General features: G+C 38.8%; 1 protein-coding gene across 1 annotated transcript in view; it reads right to left on the bottom strand.

The window, feature by feature from the left end:
• Positions 1-6,872: 6,872 nt before the first annotated feature.
• The window catches only part of LOC136872045 (uncharacterized), a 200,889-nt gene continuing 184,424 nt past the window's right edge, over positions 6,873-23,337 (bottom strand). Inside the window, exon 5 of the mRNA XM_067145872.2 lies at positions 6,873-7,060. Within this exon, the coding sequence (XP_067001973.2) occupies positions 6,912-7,060 (149 nt within the window). The 3' untranslated portion in view covers positions 6,873-6,911. The remainder of the gene's footprint in view (positions 7,061-23,337) is intronic.

A 23,337-nucleotide genomic window follows, 5' to 3' on the forward strand; every position in this document is an offset into this window, starting at 1 on the left:
GTATTCCAGTTCTCAAATATCCCCCACGCTTACCATATATGGCTCCCTGTTTTTTGTTTTTCTTCTCAAGTGAAAAGTGTGTTGAAGGTAACTCATTTTGTGGATGTCCATCTGCAGCACTGTATAGACAGAGAAGGTGATTAGGTGAAGCTGTAAGATTCTTGCAATAAATCATACTTAATATCAGTCAGATAATTATAGTCAGAGTTGGGAAGTAATTGAGTAAAAGTATTGTAATTACTGTACTGAATTATTTATAACCAGGGCGTGAATTTTGATGACATGTTATCTATTTGTCTGTGTGTCCTATGCAATGGCCACTAAGGTACAAATCCCATATATAAGTTTCTTATTACAGAAATGCAAAGTTTTAGGTAATTTTTTAACATTTGTCATTTTACGTTCTACTTCTTCTTCTTCTTCCACCACTTTTCCTACACATGTGGGGTCGCAGGTGTGATCTGCATCACACATATGCAGATTTGGCCCTGTTTTACGGCCAGATGCTCTTCCTGACACCAACCCTATGTGGAGGAATGTAATTACTATTGCGTGTTTGTGTGGTGGTTGGTAGTGTGGTGTGTTGTCTCAATTTGAAGAGGAGAATGTTGGGACAAACACAAACAACCAGTCCCTGAGCCAGAAGAATTAATCAAACGTTATTAAAATCTCCAATCTGGCCAGGAATCGAACCCGGGACCCCTGTGACCAAAGGCCAGCATGCTAATCATTTAGCCATGGAGCTGGACTTGTTTACATTCTTTACATTTTACAAAAATTTTAGGTCTTCCTTTTACATTTGACTCGTAGCTCAGTAAAGTACATCATACTTGGTCTCTCGATTGCATGACATCATAGGGGAATTCCATTTCTCTCTGTATAAGGGACTTGGCTTGTGTCATATCTACGTATTCTCACTTCTGTTCAGTGAACTGGTCAATCTCAATGCATCCGGTAGTGCATGTTTGTTTCCTATTTTAGTTAATGAATTCCTTACTGCCTACAGTAATGCTGAAAGTGAAGCCTGGCGCTGCTACTAGTTTGAAAAACATAGTTGGTGAGTTTGGCAAGGAAGTTTTTTCAACCGATGGTTTTGTATTATTCTGTAAGCTGTGTGAAATTAAGGTAGCGGCTGAGAAATGATTCAACCTGCAACAGCATTTCAGGCACGAGAAACATAAGCTGGCTGTTGAAAATTCCAACAAACGAAAAAAGTCGCAAATGCTACTTTCTCAGAGTATAGTGAAAAAAGTGGATACATCATCCAAGTTTTGCAAGGAGATGTGCAACATATTAGTGTCTGTAAATATTCCATTAGAAAAGTTTAACACCCAAAAAGCTGAAAAGATTTCTTGAAAATTATACAGGACGTTCTTTACCAGACGAGTCAATTTTAAGAAAGAATTCTATTACTTTGTTCTATGATGAAACTATGTGAAATATTAGAGAGTACATTACAGGAAAGAAAATCTACGTTTCCATTGATGAAAGCACCGACACTGAAGGTTGGTACATAGCCAATGTAATAGTAGGGACATACAAGCTTGATGTAACAGGCAAAATATTTTTGTTAGCTTCATAAGTTCTACAGAAAGTAAATCATTCAGCTATATGTACTTTGTTTGCCAACTCCATGTCATTGCTGTGGCCTGTTAGGATCCAGCATGAGAACATGCTGTCTTTTATCACTGATGCCACCCCATATATGGTTAAAGCGATTAAATCAATCAAGGACTTTTATCCACGAATGATACATGCAACCTGTTTGGTGCATGGTTTGCATAGAGTGGTGGAAGAAGTGATGTAACATTTTCCATAACTGGATTCACTTATTTCAAATACTAAAAAGATATTCATCAATTCACCCTCAAACAAAGAAAATTTCAAATACTGTTTTCCTGGTGTGTTTGGGCTCTAGGCTAGAAGACTGTTTTCATTTTTGTGAGCATTTTCAAACAGCAAAAATCCTTTGTAAACACCCTTGATGCACAAGAAGCTAGAGCAATTGAAGTAGCCCAGCAGGAATTTAACAATAATGAAATAGAGGAGGGACAGTGCACTGGAAAATGCTGTAACTCTGGATAAGAAAGTTGAAGCTATATTAAATAACATGACTGGTGATATTGGTGAGAAATTCTTTAAGAAATTTAGAAACTTATTAGATAAAAATCCAGGATACAAAACGTTTTGCACAATAGAGCTCTTTCAGGGGATAGTTTTGAAACTGTGGAGATACAAGAGGAATTGATGACCAATGTCTTGTCACCAGAGTTGTATTTAGGAATAGGCCTCATGGGTCTGGGACCAAGGTGGTAAATTTATGGGGTGGCAAAAATAAAAAGGTCTAATAGTTTGAAAACGAGTTTTTAGGATGTGCACACTTTTGTAGTATTCAAAAGCAAAAGCTCCCGATATGAGTAATAGAATTTTTGTTCCACTTATGTGAAGGCTGTTGGTAATAATATTATAAATACCACCAAAATGTTGAAACACAACCCCCTCGACTCTGCGGATGGTTATCAATATGACTTTTGGCTGCAGCTTAGTCAAGCGGGCAGGGAATCAACGCCACCTAGAGACAACTGTGAGGTGTTAAGTGAATTGAGAAAGCCACTAATTCCCCTTAACACCAAGAGTTCCAGAGACATCCGTGAAACTGAAAGCCATTTCTATTCATTTTATGAGAGTTTTATTAAGTCTTTTTCGTGTTATATACACAGCATGGATGGTCGAATGTGATTACGGTAAGTGGCACAAGTTATCGCAGATTAACAGAAGAAAAGAAGATGGAAAGTGAATTGATCTCTCAAAACAACTTCCTCACATGCAATGAGGAAAATAAAAATGTTAGTACTGGCACAGAAAACTTTGATGAGTACACCCACATTTAGTTGCATTTCCGTTGGTCTGCTGTTGGAATTGTAAATGAAAATCATGAAGATGATCTAGTACCAAGAGAAGGTATTTTTAAACTAAATAGTTACTCTTACTTTTGCCTAATGAATAATGTTATTAGAGGCTACTACTGGGAATGAAACAATGCAGATGGTAATAGCATTGTATCGAAATTGTGAAAGCTGTGTTAGAACCAAAGTGGGTCAAACTGAATGGTTCAAAGTTGAGACAGGCTTAAGACAGGGAAGTGTATTGTCTCCCTTACTCTTCATTTTCATCATGGATAGAATTCTACATACTATCAAAGAGAGAATGATGGGCGAGCAAGTCTATACACTTTGCTGATGACGTTGTAGTTTGGGGAGATAATGAAGAGGAGGTACAGACACTAGTTGATTTATGGAATGAGGAGATAAGAAATTTTGGAATGAAGATTAGTCGTGCAAAAAGCAAGACTTTGATTATGACGAGAGATTACAGAAAAACCAGGGGAGTGATAAAAATAGGAAATGAACCTCTTGAAGTAGCAAAAAATTGTGAATATTTGGGCAGTATGATGTCACAAATGGAAATTTTGATGGAGAAATTGATTTAAGAATACAGCAGTCTGCAAGTTTCTTCCAGTGTGTGAGAGACATTCTATGAAACATAGATATGCCAATGAAGTACAAGAAGGTTTTATACTACTTGCCCTATTATAAACCTATACTGACCTATGCTTCAGCAGCCTAGACATTGACTAGGTGGAACCAAAGTAAGATACAAGCAGCTGAAATGAGGTTCTAGAGAGGCAAACAGCAAAAGACAAGATAAAATATGAAATGAGGAAATAAGGAGAAGCGTGGGAGTGTGTAAACTTCAAGAAGAGATTGATACAGCAAAGCTGAAATGGTTTGGACACATGATGAGAATGCCAGGACAGAGAATACCAAAGAGAACATTCATGGATACAGAGACTGCAAAGAGGCCTAGGGGACAGCCTAGAATGAGATGGAGGAGCTCTGTTGTGGACTGTATTGCAAATTGAGTCGATAGCAATAAAGTACTAGAAGTAGTGGAAAGATCGAGTAAGGTGGAAGATTTTGGTACACTACCCTACCCAGAGGGAGTCTGGAAAAGGGAATGGATGAAGAAGAAGACTATGCTAAAAGTGGAGTGAAATAAATCAGGACAATTCCTGTAATTCTATGCGGATGAATCCAGACAATTAGCGGTTTCTGACAAAAGTGCTGTTTGAAAGAATGGAGACATTATGAAATGTGAATATCTTGGTTTATTCCTGCAGCCAACCATCTGTTTTTTGCTCATTGTAAATTTTTTGGAGGAACATCCCAATTTGCAACAACTGGTTTCAATGATTGTGGAAGCCCGGAAAACAGGGTTTAATGGAACGTGAGAATTTCCACTCTCATCGTGATTATGTGGTAATGTTTAAAAGATGGGGTAGCTGTCTTCTGTCTTATTTGGAATTATTATTATTATTTTTTTTTTGCTATTTGCTTCACGTTGCACCATTGTTATTATTGTTATTATTATTATTATTATTATTATTATTATTATTATTATTATTATTATTATTATTATTATTATTATTATTATTATTATTAGCCTCCATGGCTCAGGTGGCAGCACGCTGGCCTCTCACCACTGGATGCCGCGTTTTAAATTCCGGTCACTCCATGTGAGATTTGTGCTGGACAAAGCAGAAGCGGAACAGGTTTTTCTCCAGGTACTCCAGTTTTTCCTGCTTTCTTTGATTCCAGCAACACTCTCCATTAACAATTCATCTGTCAGTCATTTATCATTGCCCCAGAGGAGTGTTACAGGCTTCAGCAGCTGGCACAAGCCTTATCCTCGCCACTAGATTGGGCCTTCATTCATTCAATCCATTCCTGACCTGGTCAAATGACAGGAAACAGGCTGTGGATTTTCATTATTATTATTATTATTATTATTATTATTATTATTATTATTATTATTATTATTATTAATGTTTGATATATATTGCTTTATTCAATATATAAAAATAATAGTAATTACAATTTTATCTTATCAAGTTTAAGGAAGCGGGCACAAAATTATTTGGGCCCAGAGGTGTTGCAGTAATTAAATTCGGCCCTGCTTGCCACTGTTCCCTCCTATAGTTTCTGTGGAAGTGGAAAGAAGCTTCTCAATCTACAACGTCCTCACAGACAACCGCCGTTCCTTCACATTTGAGAATCTTTGAATGTACATGGTCAATTACTGCAATGGAGAGGATAGCTGTTAATTTATTTTAATGTAGGGTTTTTCAATTTTTTAAACATGACATTGTTTTAGTCATTTAAAAAAAGATTTTGGTCATTTTTAAAACTGTAGTTCATTTTCTAAAATTTTTGGGGGTAATTTGTACAATATTTTTAGGATTTTTTAGGTCATCAAATTCTGCACCTTTATAATGATTACTTCTTTAGTAATTTTGACTCATAATCATTACTTTTAACAGAATGTAATTTTTACTCATTATTTATTTCTGAAAATAAAAATGTAATTGTTACATTTTAGTTACTGTTACATTCTAGTAATTGATATACATCACATTGAGAGCTTGAAAACTTTGGAACTCCAGCACTTGCATTATGCCAAGGGCATAATTTCAGGATATGATGTGCACTCGTTCATTTACTTGGAGGTTGTCGTGGTTAGTGGTTGAGATGTAGACAATCGTCTGCTACGTGGCCAAGGTGGTGCTGGTGGTGATTATTGCTTTAAGAGGAAGTACAACTGGGCAACCTTCGCCTATTAACACTGATCAGAAGGAAAAATGGAGGAGGTCCGACATTTCGAAAAGTGAAGGTATTGGCAAAATAAAGGGACGGGCCACAAAGGGCGTCAGCATTTTGTGAAAATCAGGAGTTTCATTTCCAAGACCAAGTTTTCTCTGTGTAGTGTAATGTTGCCAAATTATTTTGGGGTTAATTTTGAAAATACAAGCAATGAGATTGCTTTTCACAGCTCCATCTGTGAACACACTTCCAGACCCCACAACCAATTTAATCCTAATGAAATTATCAAGAATTTTGAAAGTATCTTCTCCCATGGTATGTTATGGTCATTGTTTACACCTGAGAATTTTATCAAAATAGTGCATTTCTTAACATATAAATCTTCCTCTCTTTCTTCATCCAAGCATTTGCCCTGCTGGTGCAGAGTCCGCTTTTTGGATCTTGGAACGCCATTTTAGTTGATCAAATGTGCCATCTGATTTCAAATGCAGAAGCCTGATGTCAGCATTAATGATGTCCTGCCATTGCTATTCGGATTTGCCTTTTGGATGATGTCCGTCAACCTTTAGATGATAAGCACCACCATTAGGTAAAATATTTAGTGTAGAACATAGGACATGGTCATATCACTAGAGATGTTTCTTGCACATTTTCTCATTAACTGGGACAATGCTAATTTTCCGTTTGATGACAGGAGTCAGAATTTATTCAAGGCATGAAATGCCCATTGACCATAGCAGCTTACACATTTCTATAATGTGTAATTAGTGCTCTACTTTCTTGGTTACCGGTACCGACCAACATTTAGGCCATCTACTGTCTGGGCATAAGTTTTGATGTTCTGTTTTTACTCTGTCGGATATCAGATTAAACCAGATCTCTCTTGGATAGTCTGTAGTAGAGTTTTTAGTAAATTTTGTTGAGTAAACATGAAATGAGTCACCAGAGTTCTTTTACATGCTGACACCATATGACATGTTGTGTCGAATGGACTTTTTCCATCCTTCAAAAATCCAACTACCTCTGCCCTGTTTGAATCCACTATTTTTGGATCTTGAGGCTGACATTCTACTACTGATTCATAGAGGAAACTTTAACAGGAAGTATAACTAGGCAACCATCCCCCCTCTGAGGACACTGAGGAGTAAGGAAGAAGCTATTGTGTTCATCAAGGGATGGGACTACAATATTTCAAGATCAGTGACACATGACTAAGTGTTAAATCAATTTAATGTTCATATTTTACATAGTTCATCGCTTTGGGCCCTTGCAGGAACGCTCATGCACTTCTAAGCGATCTGGATTAAAAGTACGTCCACAGTGAGAACATGGTACTAGTTGATCCAAATGAGACTGCCAAATGGCTTCAAATGTTCCTTCGTAGTCAATCTCACCAGTGTCTGGAACAAATAAAATTATAATCTTAGAAAATGTGCACAGTTATCATTGGTATATTCTGTTTTCAAATTAAATGTACAAGACAGATTTTCATGTCAAGAATTTCAGTTTGCCAGTCTTATGAAGAAAGGTGCATTGAGTGACAAGTGCTAAGACCTGGTGAAACTTGGTGTATATACACTGATCCTTGTAGGAAATTAATCAAAACAAAACAGTCAATTTAGCCAAAATGAAATAGACTTTGACATTTCATCTCGGGTCAGTAAACGTTATCAAAATTATCAGTTACCAAAGTAAACAGTAATATATTTTTAATGAGATGAGAGTTATGGAATATAGTAGACTAAACGGATGTAGGTGGCTACCATAATATAGCAGCCATCTGAGAATCGAAGCCTTAATGTTCATATAGAATTGTTAAGGATCCACCAATTCAATACACTTCTAAGACAATTCAATTCAAATAAATAGTGTACTGAATTGGTGGATCCTTAACAATTGTATATGTTTAGTGATTTTAATATGGAACTAATATGAAACTTTTAATAGGCCTTAATGCTCCTTGGACATTACCGGTACTTGCTATGATAAGTTTAGTTTGGTATGTTCCACTGCTAGTAGTTGCAGCTAGAATACATATTTTTCATAACATCATATCAACCCTTTTCTGGATCCTTTAGAAAGAAGTGAGATCCAAATATGGGGAAACACTGGTAGAAATCAGCAATGGTATATACAACATAAAGATGTTAATGCCTATATTGTGTATTGAAAATACCACTTTTGAGGTACTGTAGGCATTTTCAGTACAGATCACTCAAAGTAAATGAAGCTTAACACATCTAGCGCCATGTGACCCACCAGTAGGCACATTGATTCGTTAACGTGGGACCACGTACACATAACATTAGCGCCACGTGGCCACCTGTGGTCATGTTTCCCACGCATTCTGCCTAAAGCAGTGGACTCTGCCATCCCTTTGTTCAGAAGTACTGAACTTGGGTCAGGTCATCAGGAGGTTTTAGGTTAAAAAAAACAACACACACACACCACCACCTTGATTTTATTTACTATGTCAATAATTAATCCCATATTCCAAAGCCTGCATGATATTTGCTTATTAAAAAAACATACTGCTAATTATACAGTACAGGTCTCATCACTTTTATAACAATCAAGTCATTCTAATACCTCACTTGCTTTGTGTAGTAAGCACAGTTAGTACAAAAATTTGGAAAGCAATTTCAGAAATGTGAATAATGTAAAAAGTTGTAGGAATTCTTTTTCAGTTGTTAGGAATTACAAGTTAACAAGTTAACCGAGCTATATTGTAACTACTCCTACCACTACTATTACTTTCCTTTACACAACATACTATAAATTGGTTGAGCGCCAGTTGCTGTAATAAGGGCAATTGTAAATTACGGTTGCATTTCCACAATTGAGGATTGTACTTGGAAATAGAATAACTTATTATTATTATCAAAAGAAAACTGAATTTATGACTATACTTTACGTCACAATGAGCTAGCATTGCCGTACTACCATTTCACTCAGCGTGAGTAAAATGATTTATAGCCTAGATTGTAGCGGCTCATCCCCCGACTTCACATACCGATTTTCATTAGACCACTAATAACATAAATAGTTGAGAATTCAATTTTAGGCCTTCCCCTAAACTACCATTTCACTCAGCGTGAGTAAAATGAGTTATAGCCTAGATTGTAGAGGCTCATCCCCTGACTTCACATACCGATTTTCATTAAATTCTCTTCAACCGTTTTCTCGTGATGCGTGTACATACATACAGACAGACAGACAGACAGACAGACAGACAGACAGACAGACAGACAGACAGACAGACAGACAGACAGACAGACAGACAGACAGACAGACAGACAGACAGACAGACAGACAGACAGACAGACAGACAGACAGACATTACGGAAAAGTAAAAAGTGCATTTTCTTGTTACTATGGACATGACCGATACAGAAATACCATTATTTTCAAATTCTGAGCAATGTACAGACAAAACTCTTATTTTATATATATAGATGTAACCTGGAGTTGACCTACATTCCCTGTCCGGGTGTAGTAAGCTCCAATGCAGTTACGTCCACTCAGTATTTATTGTTAGAAATTGGAAAAACTTTACTGAAAGAACCTGTAATATCCAGGCATACTATCTAGTTTCACGTGTCCTGATAGCTAATATAGGGACTGTTGAAATGAATACAACAGTTTTATGCGATGTTAGATGTATCTATGTTAGATTCAATACTCAAACAAAGTTTGCGAATTGCATAGTAGAATTCAATAAAGAATTCGAAGTACCATGACGACTGTTAACTGCATAAATTTGATATATATATTTCCTATACCTCTGCAGACTATGGCACTAAATCTCGGGTAAATCTACTGAAATAAATTTACATTGCAAAGTTCTACCTCACAAGTAGATGCTGCTGCTTCAGTATCAGCCCAGTACCAGTCTCTACTCAGATCAGGCCACCACTCTTACACCTCTTCGACAATTCGTATACCATCTCTTCTAACACCTCTTAGCACTGCTTAGAACACTTAGACCACTTCTTAGCTCTGTCTACCACTCTTAGACATGCCAACTATTCTTATCTCAACTTTTATAAACTCGTGATGACCACTCAGACCACTCATCTCTCTACTATCTGGACATTGCTTCCACATCGACACACGGTAGCTAGCGAATATGGACACACTATCAAAACCACGTGGCTACGCACTACACAAAAGTAATCATGTGTCTAACTAGCTTCCTCACGTGTATAAATGATGACTATATAGCATGTGTCAGCAGAAAATTTACTTGCCTAATACAGCCTCGGTTAAACATAGCCTCGGTTGCAAGATATTATGCCAGCTCACCTACCCACAGTTACAAGTCACAATATGATCATTTCAAATCAACAAATCTCACTTATTAATGTATAGAATAATTAAAACAAAATTCCTTATTCTATGATTATGACATAATATGCATGATACCTAATTATATTACAGTCTAAGTGATGAAAGTCAGAATATAAAATCTAATGAATCAGGTCAATTAATGATGATGATAATAATAATAAATGCTGAATGAAATCTGTAACCCTGTTGTACGGTTACAATATGTTCACTCTGGCAACACTTGAGGCACATGGACACACTGCAAGTTTCACAGTATGTATTCACTTTCTGGGCATGGATTTGAATACAACTGCTGCTTTTCCCTGGTCAGTTTTTGTACCAAAAGGCAGCATCAAAGTTGTAAAGTATCAAAACATGAGGCAATAATACTAAAATTGTGGCATAGTGACATCCCACACAGGTAGTTTAAACCAATACAGGGTGTAATGACTAGCGGGCATTTCCAAAATGATGACATTACTTATAATACTACCTAAATAAAATAATCACAATCCTGAGAAGCAAAAAACAAGGAGAGCACTAAAACGTGATTTTAAAGAATTAGTCCCGCACAGTCACCCTTGATTTTTATGGCAGCGCTATATGTTATATACTATTTTTCTGACTTAGTCAGAGTAAAGAGTGTTTCAAAAATACATGGTAAAATTGCAGGATTGGACTCCTCATGTGTAAAAGAGACAAAACTGTTATGTATATATATATAAAATAAGAGTTTTGCCTGTACATTGCTCAGAATAATAATAAAAAATAAAAAAAAAGGCATTTTTGTATCGTTCATGTCCACAGCAACAAGGGAACGCACTTTTTTCTTTTCTGTAATTTCTGTCTGTCTGTCTGTCTGTCCGTCTGTCTGTATGTATGTACACGCATCACTTGAAAACGGCTGAAGATAATTTAATGAAAATCGGTACGTAAAGTCGGGAGATGAGCCAGTACAATCTAGGCTATAAATCATTTTATTCACGCTGAGTGAAATGGTAGTTTAGGGGAAGGGCTAAAATTCAATTCTCAAATATTTATATTTTAAGTGGTCCAGCCGATAAATACTACATAACTAAAGTTACATAGAATTAAATTTCCAATCATTTATGTCTTATACAATTTTACCATACCGGCTATGATAACACTGATATTCATGAATTTTGATTTTTGTTGCTAAGTCCACATCAACACCGAGCCACGAGAAAATGGGTGAACAGAATTTAATGAAAATCGGTATATAGAGTCAGGGAAGAAAGAACTGTAGTCTAAGCTATAAACAATTTTACTGAACCTGGGTGAAATGGTAGTTTAGGGGTAGGCGCCTAAAATTTAATTTTTAAATACCTTCGTTATTGCTCCTGTAGAAAAGTACTACATAACAGAAGTTATAGAGAATACAATTTCCGATCATTTATGTTTTATTCAGTTTTACTGTACCAACTGTGATAAGAGTAGTATTTCAGAGGCGGAAGAAAACTAAATGCGAAGGTCTACAATATGGAAAGCGCATAACATTGATCAACAATAACATTACATTGACCATTGTTTGTTGTGATGTTCTTTGCCTCTTATTGTGCCCTCAACTCTGATAGATGGGATTACTGTTGCGTACCGAGTATAACGGCCTGACTCAATATTGGCAAGAAAGAGCTGGGGAGTTAAAAAACTGTTTTCTTTAGCATGCCATACCTCTGGTTCATACATTGTCTGATACTGCTGGAACGTAATACACTGGTTCATCAGTATTCCAGCTATTCACTCCCTACTCTGACGAGCTGTTTTGAAAGAGCAGTGTGCAGATTTGGCAGAGGCTCACTTAGTAATACAGTCGAACCTGTCCTAACGGACACCCTTATTCGGTGGACACCTCCCTATACGGACAATTTTCCTCGGAACAGATTTTATTTTATATAAGACAAGTGTTGAAGATTATGACCATGTACAAATTAGAGAATTTTACTTTTGTATGTTGACAGTTGATATAGATAATGACGAAACAGTTGACAGTAGATTATTGTATTGTATGTTCACGAGACGTAATAAAAAATCACGATCTGCTCGTTTTGTAAAAACACGCTTTCAATTAACACCCGTAAAACATATCATGGTGCCGAAACCCCGGGAATACGGAATACAGGAGAAAATAACATACAACAATCTTTAATCTTGTGTAATACGTAATAAGGTGTTGATTGAAAAACTTGTGAAACTGTACCTATCGGCCCCTTCGTCAACCTACGTTTCACTACGACAAGGGAACAGATAAGTACTTACACGGTTTTAATACTATTTTGAATGTTGTTAGAGCACTAAAAATTTGGTTTTTTACACGGTTGAGTGCTCCTTGATTTTCAATCATCTCAAAATACTATATTTGATTGCAATATATTTTAGCCGCCATGTTGTTATCATATAACCTGCAAAGAGGTCATAATCTCTAGGAGAATCTAACAACGACAGGGTGACAACTAGCGCTATCTCCTGAGCATTTCTGTAACTACAAAAGAAAACACATTGTCACACACGTCACGAGAAAATTCACGGAACATTATTACACTAACCGACTAACAAGAAAGAATGTCTCAGTCCTCGCTTGACAAGCTAAAAAGGAAACGCACTACTCAGCGTTCCAACGTTACACGTTTTACTAAACAGATAAATGATTTCAGCGATACTGCGGCGCTGGACGATGTAGAACACTGCTTGGAACGCCTTAAAGACACTTTTGAGAGCTTAATCGTTCTAGATGATGCTATACACGATCTGATTGAGAACGACGACTATGACGAGGATATACAAGTCTGTGAAAATTACATAGACAGTGCTAAACGTGCAATGCGGAAGGCTAATAAACTTATAAAGGCAAAGAATTCACAAGACGCACATGCTTGCTCAGCTACTACTACGTCACCCATAGCTACTTCCGAAGTTAAGCTTCCTACTATTAGAATAGAGACCTTTTCAGGAGACATAGAATCATGGCCACGGTTCTGGGAGCAATTTCAGGCTTCGGTGGACAAGAACTCAGCGGTATCGGTGATAAACAAACATGTATTCCTTCGAGGATATCTCGACGGTGAACCCAAACATCTGGTGGATGGAATATCAGTAACGGCCGATACTTACGAACAGGTGAAGAAGATTCTGGAGTCCCGTTATGGGGATAAAAACAGAATTATTCAATCCCACCTGGATTTTTTGGAGCATCTGCAACCTGCACATTCAGACAGTCCTGAGATTCTCAATGCCACGTATATTGAGTGCCACCGACGGATTCAAGCGCTGACAGCACTAGGTGAAGATGTAGACGTCTATGGAAAACTGCTAGCCCCTAAAATTCTTCGCGCATTTCCTGACGATCTTTGTCGCCGATGGCTACTTAACGCCAAGAGGTTGGAAATACCGGAAAGCAGTATATCGCGTCTAATGCAGTTTTTGAACGAAGAGGTGGAGTGTGCCTTGACTACGCAGAAGATACGTTGCGAGCGGCCATTTTCGACTACTTATACTCCGACGGCAGCGGCTCTCCATGTTAACACCAGACCTAACAAGCCGAAGAGAAAGAATATCCAACAAGTCACAGAACCGTATTGCGTTTTTTGTGAGAATCGAGGTCATTGGGGTCAAGATTGTCAAACAATAACGAACAACCAGGAGAGAACTGAAAAACTGAAGAAAGCGAACAGATGCTTCCTTTGTCTTAGACGAGGCCATCACTCTAAAGACTGTGCGAAGAAGAATAAGGTATCATGTTCCATATGCAAGAAGACACACCACGTGTCAATTTGTGGAGGAGATGAGAGAGAAGCTGTAGCGGTGGGCAAGATAGATGTAAACACGCCCTCCAACTTCACGTATCTTCAAACTGCTCGGGTTTGGATAACTGGCCCGACTGGACTGACCAAACTTACACGGTGTATTTTAGATGCTGGAAGTCAGTCCAGTTTTATCGAGAAAAGCCTCGTGGATCAGCTCAAGCTTACTGTTGTCGAAAAAAGGAAACTGTCTGTTACGGCATTTGAGTGTGATCGACACACGGTTACAACACGTAGGGTTGTCCAGTTTAACATCAGTGGCGTGTGGTCGAAAACTAATATAATGATAACAGCTTTCGAGAGCGAAAACAAGTATTCCCCGCATCCTGCTGTTCCACACGATGTCTATTCTTTATCATGCGCCGGAACGTTGCAATTAGCAGACCCCAAGGACAATGAAAGCGACCTCCCTATTGAACTTCTCATAGGTGGTGATCACTACTGGAAGGTGATCCGAGATGGCCAACCAATACGCCTTTCTGAGTCCATAGTACTTCTCCCGTCTAACTTGGGTTGGGTTCTTAGCGGAAACAAGTCAGGAATCACAGTCCATCATGTCGCTATAAATCATGTTCATACAAGTCAAGAATTTGAACCTAAAGATGACAGCATGCGACAATTCTGGGATTTAGAGACCATGGGAATAAGAGAGCAGCAAGGTAGAACACTTTCTAGGAAGGACGCTACCATTCTTCAACAGTTTCACGATTCATTTCGTATGAAAGAGGGGCGGAGAATAGTGTCTCTACCCAGAAAACAGGAAGTTATCTTGCCATCAAACCGCGTCAACGCCAAGAATCGCTTTAGATCACTTGAAAGGAAACTTCACGACAATGCTGAGTTTCGAGAAATGTACTGTTCACAAATGACTGACTATATTGAGAAGGGTCATGTTGAAATGACTGCTGCAGAAGATAATCTAAGCGATGTTTTCTACCTACCACACCACGCTGTCAAGAAAGAGAGGAATGGAGCTATCAAATGGAGGATTGTTTTCGACGCTTCGTCACACGAGAGAGACTCGCCATCTCTTAACGACGCTCTGGAAGCAGGACCAAACCTCCTTCCTGAAATTCTGTCAACGCTAATCCGCTTTCGTACATATCGAAAAGCAATAGTCGGAGATGGAACTCAAGCCTTTTTGCAACTGTACCTAGATGAAAAAGACAGAGACTTAACCAGATTTTTCTGGTATCACGTCCAGAAGGGGGAAGATGGTAACTGGCAAACAGCAGATGAAATTGTCACGTACAGGTTCACGCGGCTACCGTTTGGTCTTACGTGCAGTCCTTTCCTTCTATCTGCGACTCTACGTGAACTGGCTTCAAGGTGCAGTAACACATACCCCACAGCAGCAGAACTCTTAGATCAGAGCACATTTATGGACGACTTCGTTGCTGGTGCTGACGACGACAATGGGGTCATAAGCTTATATTACGAAGTAAGCTCCATGCTCAGGCACATACGACTACCAATGGATAAATGGGCAACGAACTCAGAAACACTCAAGAGCGTATGGCAGTCTGAGAGACGAGATATCAAACAAGAAACTGGAGTATTAGGTATCAGGTGGAACACAGAATTGGACTGTATCCTTTTCGATCATCGAGAAATTACTGAAAAGCTAGCTCACATTCCTACCACGAAACGTCAGCTCTTACAAGGAACAGCAAGATTTTACGATCCGCTGGGGTTATTCTCACCCGTCTCAATTGTTGGAAAGTTAATCTTCCAAGATACTTGGTGTCGAGGCATAGAGTGGGATGAGATTCTTCCACAGGATATAGCCTTAAAATGGCAACTTTGGATCTCGAGCATCAAACAGCTGTCACTTATAAACGTCCCGAGGTGGACTGGAATGTGTAAACAGATGCCAAACGCTACGCATATCCATGTGTTTTGTGACGCTTCTGAGAGAGCATATGGAGCCGCATTGTACACTAGAACGGTAACAGACGATAATATATCAATACACTTGGCCTGCAGTAAAAGCAGATTGTCTCCAGTTAAAAGGATTACACTCCCACGACTAGAACTTCTGGCTACCTTGATAGGTTCCCGCCTCTTGAAATATTTTTGCCAGTCAACAGGATTTGACAGCACGCGAGCTACCCTATGGTCGGACTCTATGGTGGCCCTCGGTTGGATACGGAGTGACCCAAATCGCTGGAAGACATTCGTATGCAACCGCGTGACAGAAATTCAAGACTATCTGTCGCCGGTTCAGTGTCAATATTGTCCCAGTGAAGACAACCCCGCAGACCTTCTGACGCGTGGAATGTTAGCGACAGATCTAAATTCCTCTTCATTATGGTGGAATGGACCACAATGGCTTGCTGAGGCTCCCACTTCTTGGCCACAGGAAATCTCACGTCAGAAGGTATCACTACCCGAATCCAAGGAGGCAAACCCTCAAGTCCTTGTAATCAGTGCCAATGAATCACTGATAGATATTTTACGATATAGTTCGTATTGGAAGGTAATACATATCACCTGTTGGATTTTACGTTTCGTGGAGGTGACACGGAGAAGAGTGGAGTATCCACGCCATTTGACAACCACAGAATTAGAAGCTGCAAGGCTCTACTGGATACGCCGAGTTCAGGAGGAATGTTTCTGTACAGAGTTTACTGCCCTGACACGAAAGGAACCGGTACCGGCTACATCCAAGATTGCACGATTCCATCCACTTCTAGAAGACAATCTGATTCGACTTGGTGGTAGGCTCCAGTTTGCAGATCTTTCCGAGAATGAGCGAAACCCCCTACTTCTTGATGGCTCTCATCATTTCACTAAATTATTGATAAAAGAAACGCACGTAAGACTTCATCACATGGGAGTTCGTTTTGTGTTATCAGAATTGCGTCGTGAATTCTGGATTTTGAAAGCTAGGCAAGTAATCAAGAAGGTCATTTACTCATGCCTTCCCTGCAAAATAACACACGCCAAGAGATGTGAACAGATAGAAGCTCCTTTGCCAATGGACCGTGTTAAGTTTCAACGGCCATTCACCGTTTGTGGTGTAGATTTTGCAGGCCCGTTGTTCGTGAAGGCTGGAGCTGCAGAGAAGAGATGCTACATCGTGTTGTTTACCTGCGCAACGACAAGAGCCATTCATCTCGAGCTTACAACTGACTTGTCAACTGATAAATTCCTACTTGCCTTTCAGTACTTCGTAGGAAGACGTGGACTTCCGAACACCATGTATTCAGACAATGCTCGAACGTTTCACGCCGCCAACAAAGAAATATCCGAACTCCAGGAATTATTAGAAAATTCAAGAGTACAAACTCACTTGTCACACCACCATGTTACATGGAAATTTATAGTACCAAGAGCCGCATGGTGGGGAGGCTTCTGGGAAAGGATGGTAGGGTCCACTAAGATGTGCCTCAAGAAGATACTCGGACGAGCTCAAGTAGACGAGGAAGGGCTAAATACTATTTTGATGGGGATCGAGGCCACTCTAAACTCGCGCCCTATTACCGTAGATGACAGTAACTCTGATATCCTGACACCTTCACACTTCCTCATAGGAGAAAGGCTGATATCTCTTCCAAGTACAGCAGATACTTCCATCTATCAAGATTTGACTAAGGTGTACAGACAGAGACAAAAGCTAATCTTACACTTTGAGCAAAGATGGAAAAGGGAATACCTCCTTCAATTAAGGAGTTACCACGAAGTGAAGCAGATCAAAAAAGAAACCGAACTACGGATAGGTGATGTAGTACTTTTACAAGAGGATCTGAAGCCTAGACTGGCGTGGAAACGAGGCCGAATTTGTGAACTGCACCGAGGACGAGATGACAGAATCCGAACAGTCATTCTTCAGCTCCCGGATCGCTCAATGGTCACAAGACCAGTGCAGCTGGTCGTTCCCTTAGAAATCGACCGACCAGGGTGGGGAGGATGTTGAAGATTATGACCATGTACAAATTAGAGAATTTTACTTTTGTATGTTGACAGTTGATATAGATAATGACGAAACAGTTGACAGTAGATTATTGTATTGTATGTTCACGAGACGTAATAAAAAATCACGATCTGCTCGTTTTGTAAAAACACGCTTTCAATTAACACCCGTAAAACATATCAACAAGTGTTAAATTGGCCTCATTTAAGCGGACACCTTGAACTACGGACAGCGGACATCGCCATTTGTCCCATCCACTTGACTTAAGCGGACACTTTACACGTTGCAGGACAATTTATTATGCCGGCCTACATGTCATTCTTTCTTTTAAAACCATTCTTTAGTCATAAGGAAATCTCTTTTGAATGTTTGTACTATTTCGAGTGCAAGGGGAGAGAAGGTACATCGGAATGCAGTTCTACCTAGTGGTGTATAGGCCTATTCCGAGAATTCTAATTGCCCAGAAATGCTGTCGGAGACTGCTGACTCACAAGTTACCTGGGGATTTTCGCCCCTTCTTGCAATCATTCTACTCATAACTCGGATTGTTGCTGATAAGGTAGAGCTCAGGTAGTCAACTTGAAAAGGAAAAGACAATACGGGTGCTAATTAGTGAGACAGAAATACTGTAACAGTTCAGTTGTCTGTTAAACATGAGTAACAAGGGACGATCGTGTTTAGATCTCGAGGCAAGAAGAAATATAATTATAGAAAGTGACAAGGGACTTTCAGTGAGAAAGCTTGCCGAAAAATTCAACTGCGGGAAAACTCAAATAAACACTATTGTGAAGAATAGAACTGAAATTTTAAAGGAGTGGGAGGAAAAGAGGAATCGAGGAGTGAAAAGAAAGCGGGAGTCAGTTTTTTCAGAAGTGAACGTTGCGGTATATGAGTGGTTCAAGTGTGCTCAAGTGAAGAAACTGTGTGTGAGTGGACCAATGTTACAAGAAAAAAGCTCGAGAAATCGCAAATAATCTGAAAGTTGAGAATTTTGTAGCTAGCAATGGTTGGTTAGATTGTTTTAGAAAACGTCATAACGTTAGTTTCAAAACAGTCTGTGGAGAAGGTGCTGATGTGTCTGCGACTGAAGTAGCGGATTGGAAAGATAGGTTGCCAGACATTTTGAATAGTTACGAACTGAAAGACATTTTGAATGTTGATGAAACTGGTCTGTTCTTTAGGACGATCTCGAAGAAGTCGCTGACTTTGCCAAATGAAAGTTGCAAGGGTGGGAAAATGTCAAAAGAAAGAATCACCATCATGTTTTGTTGTAACGCACTCGGTGAAAAGGAAAATCCTCTAATAATCGGTAAATCCTTGAGACCCAGGTGCTTTAAAAACATGGACTTAAATTGTCTTGGTGTCGAATGGCATGCGAATAAAAAGGCATGGATGACGTCAGCAATATTCGAGAATTGGCTCCTAGCTTTGGATTCCAAGATGAAGGCCAGAAACCGTAATGTGATCTTATTGCTAGATAATGCTGCGTGCCATCCAGAAATATGGCTTTCAAATGTAAAACTCTTGTTCCTTCCACCCAATACCACTTCTCATCTTCAGCCATTGGATCAGGGAATCATTCAAGCATTCAAATTAGACTATCGTAAGAGGGTTTTACGGTCGTTAGTGGCACACATGGATGAAGCAGACTCAGTTTTTGATTTGATGAAGAAGATCAATGTTGGCGATGCAGTTTCGTGGACAAAGGCAGCCTGGAATGCAGTCAGCGAAACCACAATCAGGAAATGCTTTGCAAAATGCGGTATCGTTAATTCTACAGTTGAAGAACAAGCAGAGGTAGAGGTTCAAAATGAATATGATGAACTTCAGACTTTAGCAGCGACAGCTGGATTGACGTATGATATTGTAGCTGAAGAAGAGAATATTCCTTGCTGTGATGATCTCGAGGGCAACTGGCAGTCCCGACTCCAGGACGCACTTTACGGTAAGCTTTCTGTGTTATCAAGTTATACAGTAATTGTGTGTTGCACGTATTGTAAGGTCCATGTTTGTTTGCACCTCAACTCCTCATTCATTTTCTTCTTGTGATAGACAGCTTTTAATTCTTTTAAGCTAAATTTTCAGTTTTCATTTAATTCACTGTACTTTGCAAATATTTCTAGCTGTCCATAGCAGCAAACATTAGTCGTCCAAAAGGACCATTTTGAATAAAACTTTTTATTGTTTTACAGAACCCGAATCAGGAACGAAAAGTGACGATGATGGTGAGGCGGTAGATAAAGAATTTGTGTATCACGCTGGACCGCGAGTACGGTGAGAACACTATGGAACCATTTAACAGACTTTATTCTGTTTTCGAGAATATCGCAGTTAAGAAAACATGTGCTAAATTTACACAGACGAAGCTTCACAATTACTTCACGAAGCTGTAATGTTTGTAAATGATGTAAAATCACTTATAAAAACTCTCTATGAAATACTAACACAGAAATGACTTAGAATAATAAAAATAAAGATATGTATGCTTATATTTAAGGTGGATGTTCTTTGCCGTTAAAATTTTTGATTATTTTTACAAACTTATTTTAGCGGACACCTCTCATAACGGATATTTTTCCTCGGAACCGATGGTGTCCACAGAAGGGAGGTTCGACTGTAGTAGTATGACCTGGTCTAGAATTACAGTTTAAGCCTATTCCAAATTACAGCACTACAGTTCATTAATAATTCAAAATTCAACCCTGAAAAGAGATGTTACTTAAGAAAAGCATCTTCCTCTTCACTTTTATTAAATTCTACATTCATTTTGTTCGAAATTAGCAGTGAAAAGGGGTTTCTCCTCTGGCTTGGAGGAAAAATTTGCCTTAGATTTTTCCGCCACCAGTGTAGTGAAATGAGATTTTCCGACTCATCGGGTACTCCTAGGAAAGAGATTAGTAAAAGGGCATAGATTTGTCCTCCTGGGACACCTCGCTATTCGACCCCCCCCGCCCCCCCGAACGATAAAAGACGAAGAGTGTTCACGGATCAAGGCGGTGCGGCTTGGCCATTCTAGCTCTGGAACTTTGGAGTGTTGGATCGGCAGCGTAGTACTGTTCGTTAAAAGTGAGAAAATGTGTTGTTTTTCATTTGATCGAGTATTTCATATTGCTTTTAATCGTGCCATTCCTACCGGCGTCATTGTAATGACCTATGTTCATTTCACTTGGGAAACCACTAAGGCAATCTTTCTGAGAATGTAAAAAAGTAGGTAGAGAGTGAGTGTCTGCCATTATAATGAAAACTCCCCAACCTGATTGTGACAGATTAGGCAAGCAGACCTACCATCATAATGAAAATTCCCTAACCCAGTCTTCATATGGGAAAAGACGTTTGGTGACTTCCCCGTCGCGTTTCTAGGGTAACGTTGCTATGCAATATAATACAATCTTGCTCACAAGATGTACACTGCTTAACATAGAATTCTGTATACAATGTAGAATTCCGTAGCGAAGCACAGGTACATCAGCTAGTATGGGTATAAATGTGGGATCCAATTCGTAATTACTGCGAAATTAAGCCCTTAAATAACCTAAGCTGGAAAATTGTTTGCTAGAATTTAATTTGAATAGTCTGTAATGATGCACGGAGTTGATTGCCTTACAAAATATATTAAAAATGCCCATCCCTTGCCATATTGCAGGCTTTTGCTTGTCGTCTTATCGCATTATGAACACACTCAAAAATGCTTGGTGTTGTACATATCATTTGATGAGCCTGAGCAATTCTTCAATGAAGTGTTGCTTTATCTTCCACTGCAGTCACACACAACAACAAATTTAAGTACCCACACACAAAGAAGTCAAAACAGATTTAGATTAGACAAGTGTGCAGGCCGAGCAATTGGTCCCCCCTATCTATCCAGTAATCACTGATCACTGGATTAGCTACTTGAACTGTACATTAATTAGTGTTGAACCATTAAATTCTAGCAAATAACATTCGAGCTTATGATACTCGACAGTCAAGATATGTCAGAAAGTATGAATTTTCAGATCTATGTTTATGTAACCTTTCTGCCTGCACTGCATATGAGAAATATGAACCTGTGATTTTGCTGTTAATTTTTGAAACAGCCTGTATAAATAATTATTGACAGAGTAGAGTTCAAAAGATAACTGTTACTCAAGACAGCAAGGAAACTATTCCAATAAAAATGATAAATCGTAACTTATGTATTATTATCGGTTACCAGATGGAATTTCCAGAACTGAAGACCTCTCAAGACAGAAAACTATGACAAACTAGGACACCAATAATATGTCATATGGTGTAAAAATATACTGAATGTAATAATACAAACATAATAGACTCCACAGTTCATTTTGAAATCTCCACAGACCAGCCAGAAGATGTTGATAGGGAAAAGAAGCTGATCTATGAGGATAAGGGCAAAAGTCATGGCAACTATTTTCTTTCTTGTAGATATGTGTACGGATCACAAACGGAAATGTGTCATGTGGAAGTTCTACAGGCATAGTATGTATGCAGAACAACAGATGGCAGTTTAACTTATACGTTTCAGAACTGCTAACTACTTCTTTGTCTGCTTTACAAGGTTCAACTTGATTGCTTAGAAATCATTGCTATATGATATAACTCTTGTATTTGAACAACATTATAAGAATAACATAATCAACAAAATTATCACAGTTAGCCAGTTATACATTGCGTGGTCTTGTTATGCTTTGTCCATTGTGTCAACCTTCAACTGAGAGAAGTTTTTGTAAGTAAGAAAGTACCTACAAGTAACAACATCACACACATAGATTCCAGAGAAATCATTCAAGTGATCTATTCAGTGTTTTAAACTGGTATGATACCAGAGGTTGTTGTAAACATTTCAGTAACATCAACTTCTCCATCTATATAACAAAAAAGATATTTATCCTAGTATGGATGTATGTGTTTTAAAATTCAAATTTAAGATGGTACCTCAACAATTTAGGAAACCTTCCCGGACATCCCCAGATGCATAAAAGACATGAACATGTCCTTTCACTTCACTTCACACAGCAGTTCCACATAGTCAGGTTCGAACACGCGTCCGTTGGCTACCACAATATCTTTCTCTGTACAACTTAATTCTTTATGACACAATAAAAATAAGTTGGCAGGACAAGTTGGTTCAAAATAACTAGTGGGCTGAGACAGGGAAGTGTTCTACCACCAATCCTGTTTACAATAGTAATGGATGACATCATGAGAACAGCAAAAGCAGCATATGGAGGAAGAGATGCAGATGATATTGTGATTTGAGGAGAAGACGACAGGAAGGTTCAAGAACAGTTGAATGTGGTGAATGGGAAGATTGAAGAATGTGGATTAAAAATAAGTGTAGAAAAGAGTAAAACTCTTGTTATGACTAGAGGGGAGAAAGAAGGGAAAGGTCAGATTAGACTTGCAGACAAGCCCCTGGAAGTAGTGGAAACGTTTAAATACCTGGGGAGTGAATTAATGGAGAATGCTTGACTGGATGCTGAGATTAGTAAAAGGATTCAAGCTGGAAGTTGTTTCTATCATAGTGTAAGAAACATGTTATGGGACAAAGATGTGCCAACGGAAGCAAAGGATACTATGTACAAGATGTATTACGTACCCATAACAACTTACG

The sequence above is a fragment of the Anabrus simplex genome, chromosome 4 (assembly GCF_040414725.1).
Source record: "Anabrus simplex isolate iqAnaSimp1 chromosome 4, ASM4041472v1, whole genome shotgun sequence".
Lineage (NCBI taxonomy): Eukaryota > Metazoa > Arthropoda > Insecta > Orthoptera > Tettigoniidae > Anabrus > Anabrus simplex.